The sequence below is a fragment of the Podarcis tiliguerta genome, assembly GCF_965153285.1.
Source record: "Podarcis tiliguerta genome assembly, chromosome: 6".
NCBI lineage: Eukaryota > Metazoa > Chordata > Lepidosauria > Squamata > Lacertidae > Podarcis > Podarcis tiliguerta.
In genome coordinates, this window is record NC_139539.1 from 64,403,460 (window position 1) to 64,416,784 (window position 13,325).

The following is a 13,325-nucleotide window of genomic DNA, read 5'->3' on the forward strand; positions in this document are numbered from 1 at the left end:
CAACGTGTACATCTCTCAAGACCTTAAGAGCCCACCAGTCACTCAATGCAGTACTGGCCATACCAAAAGGTAAAGGAACAGCGAATTCCTGAGGATTAGGAGCAGACACAACCTGCTTTGGCTTGGTCCACTGCAGCAAGACACCTATCTTAGCACAATCACTATTTATACTGCCACCCAGATCCTGATGCTTCAGAGGGAAAGTCTGGCATGAAACCAGCATGAATTTCTGGAATCCAGGACTTTAGTTCTATCACCTGTGCTTTGAATCAAGTTTACGGGTTTTTATCTCATCACATGCTGTTAATTAGCTAATCAACGCCAGGGTGTCTATTATTGTGTCTGTTATTGCCAATACCATCTTGTTAATGGTCACTATAACTATTTTGCTTTAATGTAATTGGCACTGTCTGTTCTTTATACAGTTTCTCCACCCCACCCCCCAACCTTACTCTTCTCCATTACACACACACACACACACAAACACAAATTGTTTCCTTATTTGGAACTGTACTTCATGCGTCTGAAGTGGACTCTAGTCCTTGGAAGCTTATGTCACAAGACTCAAATGAAACATAGATTGTAGAATCATTGTGTCTTTCTTTCCTTTCCTTGTGAATCTAAACATTTTTGCCACCATTATTTAATGAGCAGTTTCTAAGTTAGATTGGTCCCTATTTCCAATAAATTTGCTACTAGGTACTAAGCTGATCTGACTAGATAATGTTTGCTATTGTACTACAGGCTATTTCCTCATACCCTCCAAATGTGACAGGGAGCTCATGCTTGAAAGGACCACCAGCTGAAATTTTCTGCTTGGCACAACTGCCATCTTCTGGTAAGACATAGACATCTCTCACTCCGACCTAAAACTTTTAAAGCAGATGGTAAGGAAAATGTACAATTTCCTTCTAATTACTAGACAAGAGCGTCATCTCTGGGATATGTGGCCACCAAGTCTACTCTCTACAGCCTAAGTTTGGAAATGACTGAGTGATGCCTCAAAAATAAAAATAAAACACACATCCCATATGGTTTTTTAAAAACGCTGTCAGAGCATCTTTCAGGCATGACCTTGACTGACTCTAGAGTCTTACATACTCAAGATGTGATCTTGAAAATGCTAAAATACTGCTAGTATTTTGTAAAATATAACCTTGGGCACCTTTTGGCAGAAAGGCAGATTCAGCATTTTAAATTACGCTAAGTCCTGACTCACATCTTTTAGAAAAAATAAAAATCAATAGCCGGTTCCAAACTATTCATGTTCATGGAAGTTTGACCTATAATCCAACACAGTATGGCCATTAATATGCCATTTCATAAGATTTGCTAGATAATTTTCAATTTATTGATGTGATAATTACAAGTGCCACAGTTGAACATTAAGGAGACATATTTTCAATAGTGTACCACAGAGTTCTCACTGCAACTTGTAGACTAGTTTTATAACCTTAATTAATTTTGCTTTTCTTGAACTGACTACATTTAAACTGATGATTTCTGTTATTGGGATTGTCTACTTCAAGATCAAGCAGGCAACAGACAAAGCATAAAACAGAAAACAAAAAAGATAGGGGTGGTGAACCTGGCAATGAAAGTTTCCAACTTAGGCACTAGAACTCACAACTAGTATCAGAGCCAAGCCGTGGCTCAAATACATCACAGTGTTTTCCAGGATGAAAAGAAAATTAAGGAAAATGTGTCCTCAAGTATGAATAGCCTTCCTATATGGCTTGCCTCTGGTCAAATTGGGAAGGAAGAGTGCCCCATTTAGCTCAATGGAACTCTGTATATATGCATAGAATTGTATTGTTAGGTCTGGCTTCCTTTATCTCATACACTAATGGCTTATACCACCTGGTTGCTGTTCACCAGTCCATATTTTAAGCTGCCAGCAAAGAACAACACATTTTGTCAACATATACATATATTCAGAGGGAGAGAGTTAAATTACTGAGAGACAATCTTTGAAGTCTACCTGAAATTATACAAAAGGACATATTTGAAAAATTATTACAAAGTTACAGCACTTTGCCACATAGATCAAATCAGTCCCTTTTCATTTTTAAAAGAAAGTTTCAGAAAAGTTATCTAATGCGAGTTAAAATTAGAAACCACTTTCTAACAAAGTTCATCCAACGGAAACTCACATGGAAACACAAACACAACCACATAGACAGAATCCACAGCTTAGCAAAGCAGATTGCGAATGTTGCGCAGAAACCACTATTTGGCTTTTCTAAACGTATAGATTCAGGAAGCCCATGCATGTCTGAAATCATTATTCCTCTCTACATAAAGTTTACAGTATGCATAGGAGCAGCGTGGGGTTTTCCTGTTGCAGAGTAAGTGATTTGGACTAATGTTTGCACACAGGGCCCAGAAATACAGTCCAGAAGCTTCATGTGAGTTCAGATATGGCTATATGACTGCTAACTGAATATGAGTATATCATATTATAGGGGATGTCCTCTTTGGGCTCCAAGGGGGAGCCTTCTTGCAAGCTGGAGGCACAGCAGGGCTTTGCTGAGGCTTTTCAGGTCCCCCCCCCCCCATTTCTGGGTTTCTGGGGCCACATGTATGCATGGTCACATGGGAATTGAACACGTGTAAATGGGGGGTGCCTGTATGTGAAGAGCTTTCCTGAAAGGGTTTGAGAACAAACATGGTAGAGAAAGTATAGGGTGGCGGGGGAGAAGGACCTCTATCGCTTTACAGGAACAGTTTACCCAGCAGCACCATAGTGAGATATCATACCAGGGTAAGCTACCCCTGCTCTGCTGATGCTAAAGGAAAATGTAACATGTGATTGATTCAGGAAACATTTGAATCCAAGCTCAGAGGGGGGAACCAATTAGGAGAGCAAGTAGAGTTTGAAAAACAACACAAGTATCACAATGGGAATACAAACTCCACATCTATTCAAAATTAAATGAGCAGATTATTTTTGAAAACATTCATCCAAGTGGAATGTCAACTTTTCTCCCACAAGTTTGTGCAGGTCTATTATTATCCTATTCATCATACTTCTAAATCTGTTTACTATACTGTTTGAGACTGCACGCACGCACACACACAGAGGCAATTCTTATACACGCATATGAAGGATGATATATTGGTATTAGCAGTCTACATTAATGAAGAACAGCCCTGCCCCTCCAATATAACATCATGTAGTGCAATACACGCCCCCTCCAGAGGTTACACAATTTATGGGCTGTAGCAACAAGGTGCAAAAATGCAACATTAAGAAAGCTGCTGGAATCCCTAGTCTGAATTCTGGTGCTTTAATGAGCTGAGCTACAGCTATAAACAATCCTAGAATTGCTTTTAGCAGAGGTTTCCTGGGCCACAAAGTGTGTGTGTGTGTGTGTGTGTGTGTGTGTGTGTGTGTGTTTATCCTCCCCATTCAAGGTCCAGACATTACCAGACACTTGATATATACAGCAATACAGATCTTACCAGGAACAATAATGTCCTTCTTGGTGTGTTTATATTTTGCCTTCCCTTCATAGGACTCAAGGCACAGGATTCCCAGGTGATCTCTGGCCCAGACCCTGAGCTGACCCAGACATGTTTAGCTTCAGCAAGATTATTACATCATGTGTCTTCAGGCTACAATGTGGACCCATTAACACCTGCTGAGAGTTTAAAAGAACTCCAAATTTCTTCTCTCTAGTTGGTAGGAATTGGTCAGAGTTTCAGACATACATCGACTGCAAGGAAGATGTGGCTCATTCAACAGAACTGAACACAACAGACAAAGGAAGTACTTAATACAGCGAGACTATGGAAGATGAAGCATTGTCCACTAGCTCCGGTGGCTTTAAAGGTGAATTAAGCAATTTTTGAAAGAGAAGTCAATCAATGGCTACTAATCGTGATAACTATATATACTTTTCTAGGTTTATCACACACCTCTCAGTATTTGTTGCTGGGGAGCAGCAATGGGAGACAGCTACTGCCCTGATGTCAGGCAGGTGGGCTTTCCATAGACATCTGGTTGGATCGTGAAGTAGGTGGACCTTTGAGCTGATTCAGCAGGAATCCTACGCATTAGTAGCTTCTGCCCATCCAATTCTGACAGGCCTATTCCATCAAACTTTAATATCCTTATATATGTACTTGTGTACTTGGGAGATTATACAACAACAATTTTAGGTCAATAGTCTGATTCTACATAGCCATATTTTTTGGATGGGGAGACCACATAATTGACGCTCTGGACAAAAATGTCATAGCCAGAAATTCCTCATATCTGCATTCTGCTCGTTTTCAAGGAGATCAGAACAGCTTTCGTGGAGATGATTCCCACATACTGAATAGCACATTGCCTTTATGTTCTTCAACCTCTACTCTAGTCTAGGCTGACTGAGTAGAAAAAATGGAGAAAGGTCTACACTCTATAAGCTTGCCCATTACCAAATTGGCAATGGCTTCCCTCTTTCAGTCAAATATTACTCTGGAACAGAGCTATCCAACCTTTGAGCCAGTGGGTACATCTGGAATTTTCAGAAAGTGCTGTGAGCACCAGGCCCCAAGTGGTTGCTGTGGGGGTGTGGCATAACACAAAATGGCTGTCGTGTGGTAGGGGATAATGACTACCAAATGTCAAGAGAGCCACATGAAGGTGGGAAATCCTAGAATTCAATGAACTAAGGATACATTTAAGGGGTTACGTTCAATGTAAGACTGGCTAGACCTGAGTAAGAAGAGCAAACGAGTCTCTCATGTACTATTGTGATGGCCTGGCTGGATGCTGTGGAGTGGTGGGTGGCACCAGCTGGGGAACCCCTAAGGAGCACCCTAGGGGAAGAAGGTTCAGAGCCAAGGGAATTGTGATGGGACAACAATGAGTGGTCAGAGGGAAAAGAGGAAGCAGGAGGGGCTGTCGAAAGCTGAAGAAGTAACAGGGTTTAGTGAACATGACGAGGCTATGGCAGGGAATAGTCCAGACTCAGAGGCTGGAGTAGAAAGAGGTCAGGAGCTAGAGGGGCAGGCTGCTGAAGAAGCCAGGGAGTCTCCCCCTGGGTCTCTTAGGACACACAGAAAAATCAAAAGAGCAGAGTTTAGTTGTGTGTAAACAGTCCAAGACTGCTTGGGAAAAGCCCGGGAGAGGAGGAGCCTTAGAGGGTGGTGAAAGGCAGGGACTTTCATTCCTCGCAACTGCCTTGTTGGAGCAAGACCTACTGGGGAGAGCTGCTGGGAACACTAGGCCTGTGGTGTTTTGATTTCTTGAATAAAGAGTTAACTTCACTGACACCATGGTTTGATTTGGTTGCTAACCTACGGTTGACTCCAGCTCCTGACAACTGTAAAGTAATTTTAAAAATTTGGGAAATGATATACAGTGGTGCCTCGCAAGACAAAATTAATTCGTTCTGCGAGTCTCTTCGTCTAGCGGTTTTTTCGTCTTGCGAAGCAACCCTATTAGCGGATTAGCGCTATTAGCGGTTTAGCGGCTATTAGCGGCTATTAAAGGCTTAAAGGATTAGCGGATTAGCTGCTAAAAGGCTATTAGCGATTTAGCGGCTTAGAAAAAGGGGGTGGGGAGCGAAAAAAAAATGCAAGACATTTTCGTCTTGCGAAGCAAGCCCATAGGGAAATTCGTCCTGCGAAGCGCATTGAAAAACGGAAAACCCTTTCGTCTAGTGGGTTTTCCGTCTTGCGAGGCATTCGTCTTGCGGGGCACCACTGTACAATGAATTGAAGAAAATGTTCCATTTAACATTTGTTAAAAAACCTGAGGCATTTTTGTTGGGGAATGTAGGGAAAGACCTGCCAAAAAAGTTGAAAAACATCTTCATGTACGCGACAACGGCCGCGAGAGTTCTGGTAGCACAAGGATGGAAGACTGAAGAAACCCCAACTAAAGAATCATGGCAAGAAAAATTGATGGACTATGCAGAACTGGCAAAATTGACATATAGGTTACGGGACAAGGATAACTGTGACCTTAAGGATGAATGGGAACCTTTTACAAAGTATTTGAAGACGCAAGAAAGCGAACTGGACTCCTTGGCAGGTTTTGAATAAACATTCAAATTTTTTTTACGGATAATAATTAGCTAAACAGTTTGGAGATCTACACAACTCTGTAACATGCAGAAAATAGCATTATTGGAGAAACCAAAGAATGGAACTGAGGGAAGTCGGGGGGTGGGGTGGGAGGATGGGTTCTGTGGGGGGGAGGGGGGAGGGAAAATGGGGGGGAAATAAGGATATGTTTTTGGAAAATATGTTTGGTTATAACTTTGAATAAATAAATTAAGAAGGAAAAAAAAGATCAGTGGCTACAAACTAGACAAAATTCCAATTACTGCTTTGAAAGAGAACCACACATTTGAATAATTGGCCATAAATGGTTTGTGTAAACATTTAGGTACTACATTAGAGGTAGATTTCTGTAGCGTCTAAGTATGTACATGTATTAAAAGACTTTGGAATCCTTACAACCCAGTTCTTGCTTATCCAAAGTCCTTCCAATAGATGGCAATACAGCACCATGAATAAAATCAATCTACTGAAAGTTTAAATTCTGTAAAACCTCAATGCTTCAACAGAGGAATCCATTTTAAACTGTTTCTTTCCATTGCATACACACTAGCCTATAAGGTAAGCACAAGATTTATAGCATTCTGTCTAGAAACAGGACACACCTTCCCATTAGACTGAAACCACAATGTTTAGGTAGTATATTGAATTTGTGTGTCCCAGAATCAGAAAATCACTCTCATGTTGAAGTAGAAACAAAGAGCCTATATATGTATGTAGCTCATTCATATATGTAGCTCATTCATCAACTGATGCCTTGTGAACTGCCAAACTGCTTCTACAGAAAATATTGAGGTCCCTGTGGTGTTTGACCTGATTCACACATGCAAATCACCGATCAAGTTTGAAGTATGCCTGTGTGATCTCACCCCATGAGACCTTTCTAGTCCTCTATCCATAGGGCTAGTAATTGACATACTGGTATCTTAGCACAATATTGGTGTCCCCTCTGCACTACAGCCTTTTAAATGCATCTGTTTGAGGGGGTTCATTGGTTTGTTTTGCTTTTGTTTTATTATGTATTTTGTGATTTCATTTCATATTTTTATGTTGTGAACCACCCTGTGATCTTCAGATGAATGGTGTAATACAAAGTTAATAATAATGATAATAATAACAATAATGCTTCCATTGAGATCATTTGCATTGTCCTTCCTTTCTTCCATGTAGCAATTTATCTTCTATTTATCCACAACCCCTACAGCCCCTGTGGCTCCCACAACAAAAGAACAAATACCAAAGTTAATATTCACAATAGAAAACAATTCATAAAACGAGCAATGATTTCTGCAAGTGCCATTCTAAGCACTGCCCACTGTTGCTTAGTAGGAACACCAAGCAGGTTTATACACACATTAACATTCCCAACACACACACACACACAAGACTTGAACTCTTAGAAAAATCACAAATGCCTCGAAAAGTTTTTTTGTGTAATCAAGTCAAAACTTGGAAATAAAATGAGCAAGATACCTGGTCTCTTGAGGTGCTAAATTAGGATCCAGAGAAATAGTCTCCGTTGTAATTTCTACTTTTCGTACGCTTCCAAAGAAATCAGTTATCAGAACATTTTCAGGATCTCTCTGAAACAGATCTGTCCGATGTCCAGGTGTAGACACACACAAACTTTTAGGGCACACCTGAAACTATATAAAGGAGGCAAATGTGCATTGGTCAAAACAGATGCTCGCCCCAATACTACACGTAGGTGAGGGAGAGTCAAAGAGAAAACAATTGTTGACACTGTGTTCATTTCTATTGAATGTAATGGTCAGTAAATATGGTCAACGGCAAGCCTGCAGACTTTGCAACTTACCAAGCTTAATGCAGCCCACTGGCAACATCCAGGTTTTCATTCTGCTTTATTGATGCACTATTGTTCTGCTTTTAATGCCAAAGCCAAGCACACATTTCCCAGATTAACTTAAATCAGAGGTGGCTAACCTTCAGCCTTCACCATGTTGTTCAGCTCCTACTCTCCCACCCCCAACTGATAAGAAAAATGGCCATGCTGGCTGGGGATTGGAGTCAACATCTGGACCGCCATAGGTTAGCCATCCCTGACCCAGATTAAAATTACTTCTGTGCCACTTCTTAGTGACTTCAAGACACTTAAAGTAACTAAGATACCTTAGTAGGTAGGTAGCTGCCATGTTAACGGATCAAAACAAAGCTTGCAGTGCTCAATTACCGTATTTTTCGCTCTATAAGACGCACCAGACCATAAGATGCATCTAGTTTTTGGAGGAGGAAAACAAGAAAAAAAATATTCTGAATCTCAGAAGCCAGAACAGCAAGAGGGATTGCTGCCCAGTGAAAGCAGCGATCCCTCTTGCTGTTCTGGCTTCTGGGATAGCTGTGCAGCCTGCATTCGCTCCATAAGACGCACACACATTTCCCCTTACTTTTTAGGAGAGAAAAAGTGAGTCTTATAGAGCAAAAAATACAGTAATTGGGCACGTCTCCAAATTTACCCACACATTTCCCAACCTTCCATTTCATGTCCTCCGCTTGACTCAACTCCCCTCCTCAGCTTGATGCAAGTCAAAGCTTTAATTTGCTGTTACGTGCAAAGTGGGTAAACAATAATTTTACCTTTAAACCAAGGTTTGATGCAACAGCAAACAAAGGTTTGCCCCTACTAGGTACCGAGAAAGTAAACGACGGCTTGTAAGGGAAGAAGAGAATATGTGCACAAAGGACAAGATCGCAGGAGCCAAACCATCTTTTACAAAGAGTTTACCAACCCCTGTGCATGTGTAGTTAGAAAGAAGTCCTACTGTGTAGTGAAGCCTAACCCCAGAGGCACATGACAATGCAGCCTTAGTTTCCCCTAAATAAAAATTAACGTAGAACTTAAAGCCATGAAAGGAAATGGCTTGGAAATCTGTCCCACCATCAGCAAGTTACAGACTGAAATTTCTAACTGGTATATGATTTTCATACTGCCTTCCAGATTGCAGCTTACATACAGCTTACAGGCTTGATTATTCTAATTCACTCTACATGGGGCTGCCCTTGAAGCTGACCCAGAAACTCCAGCGGGTGCAGAATGCCACGGCGAGACTCCTTATGGGGTCCTCGCCGTGGGATCACATTCATCCAGTGCTATACCAGCTGCATTGGCTCCCGGTGGAGTGCAGGATCAGGTTTAAGGTGCTGGTTTTAACCTTTAAAGCCCTATAAGCCTAGTACCCTCGTACCTACGGGACTGCCTCTCCTGGTATGCCCCACGGAGGACCTTATGGCCCGCAAATAATAACATCTTGGAGGTCCAGAACCTCCAGGAGATTAGACTGGCCCCAGCCCCGGCCTGGTGGAACACTCTGTCACAAGAGACCAGGGCCCTGCAGGATTTGAAATCTTTCTGCAGGGCCTACAAGATGGAGCTGGGCCTTTGGCTGGGGTTCAGTCTGACTCCTTCTCCCCTTTTATAAGAACTTGCATGAAAATGGCCTCCCAATTTTTCTCACAGGCTCATATAAGTTCAGCACAAACTAATCTGCGGGTTGCCATCTGATTGGATTTTATTCTGATCCTGATCTGATTTTAGGATGTATTTTAATTGATTGCCTGATTTTATGTTAATGTGTTATAAATTTGATGTTAGCCGCCCTGAGCCCGGTTTTGGCCGGGAAGGGTGGGGTATAAATAATAATCATAATTATAACTATACTTGCTCACTGCTGCTGAATTCCACAGACTATGAATTCCACAGACTACGGACAAAGTATAGCAGCCAATCTGATCAAAATTGCAAGATCAACTTAGTATTGTGCTACTTGGCTTGTACTCAAGATTCTTTATCCCATACTTGTGCCTTGTTAAGATAGCATTTGGCTGTAATTTAAAAATAAAAAGCTTTGTCCTCTCTGTAGTAAGAAGGCTGAGTATTAGTCACTGCCTCTGTTCTGTGTCACTACCCAACCTGTCAGCGTGGGCTGGTGTCAGGGAACTGCCATCGGCAGGACAGGAGGTGCCAAGGCTCTCTGAGGTAGAGAGAGACTTGACACCTGAAGAGGGAACCAGTAGGGGGCGAACAGGAACGTCAAGGGAAGGGGAGTCGGAGGAATGGCTCAGAGATGCTTCCAGTGAAAACAGTGGGGAAGTCTCAGGGCCCCCTATAGGAACACCCGTTCCTCGGCGGAAACTGTCACGCAGAGAGTCCAGAAGACGTGTTTCCGTTAAGGAGCTTTTATGTTGGAAACGTTTCCGAAAGCAGCCACTTTCGGATTCTGCTAGCGACTGACGCAGCCATGCTGGAGGGGCTCCGTCACAGGCAGAGGTTTGAGAAGCTGTTCAAACTCTGAGGGATTGCAATTTACACACAAGCAGCTCTTCATCCCATCACAGCAATCCGAAAGTCATCGACAGCTAGCTTGTGCCAGGGAGAGGCATCATGAGCGAACCAGCAGGAACAGGAGGGGCAGCTGGAGGAGGTCCAAGCCTGGAGGAAAGGTATAGGACGTTGGAAATCCAGCTTGCCTTGCAGACGGCGAGGCTGGAAGAAAGGAGGGCTCAGGATGCAGAGAGGGGGAGGGAGAAAGCCACCCCACTCAACAGAAAGATGCCAGGATTGGTGCAGAAATTTGGGGGGGACCCCAGGAACTACCATGCCTTTAGGACAGAGATGCAATATGCTCTCAATCTGCAATTCGATGACTTCCCTGATGAGGAATCGCGAGTGGCTTTTGTAATTAGCCACCTCGAATCAGGGGCGAAGGACTGGGTTAGACCCTTGATGGCAGCAAATAATGAGATCCTAAAGGACGCGATGAAGTTTTTTCGTGCCATGGACCTGATGTTTTCCAGTGACATTGAGCAGGGAGGGGTGCGAAGGCAGTTAATGGCTTGCAAACAGGGAAACCGGACTGTCCGTGAGTACTGGACTGAGTTCACTATGTTGATTCATCGATTGGGGTGGGACTTGGCTTCTGAGCCCATTCAAATGCTTTTCGAAGAGGGTCTGTCTTCGTCCTTGAAAGATGAACTTTCCCGGAACCCCAGAGCAGAGTCTATGGACCAGCTGACTAAAGCCGCGCTAGCCATTGGAGCGCGCCAGGAAGCGAGGGCTTTGGAGAAGCGGGAGGGGAAAGGAGAACGTTGGAGGGAGCTCCGCATTCCAGACATTCCAGAGCAGCCTTTCCCGCCGGCAGAGCCGATGGAAGTGGGAACAGCGCGTGCGCGCACAGTTTCAAACATCGGTGAAGGGCGGAAGAAAGAGGGAAAGGGCGGGAAAAAATGCTATCTCTGCCAACAGCCAGGACACTTTGCCAGAGTCTGTCCACGGAGAAAGGAATGGCAAGGCATGGCAGGAGCTGTTGGGGGAGAGGAGGAGGAAAGCACAGAGCAAGTAAAAGCCAACGCCTGGCTGCCGTCGGGGCACAGCAGCCAGGCTCAAAAGCAGTGAGAGTGCCCGCACCAGAACCTCCCAGGCCTGCTCTAGTGATAGAGGTGTTGCTAGAGCTGCCAAATGGACACCCCCTACAGATCAAAGCCCTGCTGGATTCAGGCAGCTCCTGTAATTTCATGAGTAAGGAGTTCGCAGCTGAGCACCAGATACAAACCCTCCCCTTAAGTAAACCCCTGCAGGTAACCACGATTGACGGCAGAGAGCTGTTGGGAGGAGAAGTGAACCAACAGACTGTTCCCATGATAATGAGGGTGGCAAGACACACCGAGAGGATAGCGTTTAATGTGGCCACATTGGGAGGAGCTCCCATTATTTTGGGGATGAGCTGGCTGGCACTTCACGATCCTCTAGTGGGATGGCACCAGAGGGTGGTCTCCTTTGGGTCGGCGCATTGCCTGGAACACTGCAAGCAGGGGAAGGATCCAGGGGGAGCCAAGATCACCTTAGCTGGGATGGAGGTAAGGAAGCAAGGGGAGGTGCCTCCGCAATATGCAGATCTGAGCAACGTATTCAGCGAAAGAGAAGCGGACAAACTGCCGCCGCATAGACCCTTTGACTGTCAAATCAACCTACTCCCGGGGGCTCAACTCCCAGTGGGCAAGCTGTACGCCATGTCAGACAGGGAGATGCAGGAGCTGAGGGAGTTCATTGACAAAAACCTGAAGAGGGGTTTCATCAGAGAGTCCCGAGCGGTGGGGGGCAGCCCAGTGTTTTTTGTGGACAAAAAAAACACAGATAAGCCGAGACTTGTAGTGGATTTCAGGGCCCTGAACGCCGTGTCGGAACCCCTGGCCTTTCCTATGCCCCGAATTGATGACATTCTGACCAGGGTGAGGAAGGGGAAGATTTTTACAAAACTGGACCTGCGGGGGGCGTATAATCTGATACGAATAAGGAAGGGGGATGAATGGAAGACCACCATGTTCACCCCTTTGGGAGCATTTGAATACCTCGTAATGCCCTTCGGTCTCCAAGCCGGCTCCGCATGTTTTCAAGCTTTCATCAACCACGTCCTGGGGCCGTTGCTCTACAAGAATTGTGTGGCCTTTTTGGATGACGTGTTGGTGTATTCGGAAAATGAAGAGCAGCATGTGAGGGACGTGAGAGAAGTGTTGGGCCGGCTGCAAGCCAATCAGCTGTGGGTGAAACTGGAGAAGTGCCAGTTTCATGCCAAGGAGGTGGAATTCCTGGGGTACCGCCTGTCAGACCAAGGATTGGCCATGGATCCAGGCAAGGTCCAGGCGGTGCTGGAATGGAAGACACCGAAAACCAAGAAGGAAGTGCAAAGATTCCTGGGGTTTGGGAACTTTTATCGGAAGTTCATCAAGAATTTTGCACACTTGACGGCGCCCATCACCGACTGCCTCAGTAGCAAGAAGAAATTTGTTTGGACGGCGGAGGCGGAGAGAGCTTTTGAAGAACTGAAAAGGGCTTTCGCTTCGGAAGAACAACTTCTGCATGTGGACCTACAGAAGCCCATGAGGGTGGAGACAGACGCGTCAGACAGAGCGGTGGGGGCTGTGCTTCTTCAGCCGGGAAGAAATACGTCAGGGTGGAGACCGTGTGCCTTTTTCTCGAGGAAGCTGAATAAGTCCGAGCGGAACTACACGGTGTATGACAGGGAACTACTTGCCATTCACGAAGCGTTCCGGAGGTGGAGACATTTATTGATTGGGGCACAACACAAGGTGCAAGTGTGCACCGACCACAAGAATTTGGAGTATTGGAGAACAGCTCGAGTACTCAACCAACGGCAAGTGAGATGGGCACAGGAATTTTCCAAATTCCACTTTGAGATTTGTTATGTACCAGGCCCAGAGAACGTCAGGGCGGACGCTCTCTCACGCAAACCAGA

General features: G+C 44.5%; 2 protein-coding genes across 2 annotated transcripts in view; one reads left to right on the forward strand and one right to left on the reverse strand.

Moving 5' to 3' along the window:
• Positions 1-13,325, forward strand: part of ST6GALNAC3 (ST6 N-acetylgalactosaminide alpha-2,6-sialyltransferase 3) — a 643,023-nt gene that overhangs the window by 493,082 nt on the left and 136,616 nt on the right. The window lies entirely within an intron of this gene.
• The window catches only part of PIGK (phosphatidylinositol glycan anchor biosynthesis class K), a 103,618-nt gene that overhangs the window by 67,286 nt on the left and 23,007 nt on the right, over positions 1-13,325 (reverse strand). The window contains exon 9 of the mRNA XM_083448438.1: positions 7,531-7,703. Within this exon, the coding sequence (XP_083304564.1) occupies positions 7,531-7,703 (173 nt within the window). The remainder of the gene's footprint in view (positions 1-7,530; positions 7,704-13,325) is intronic.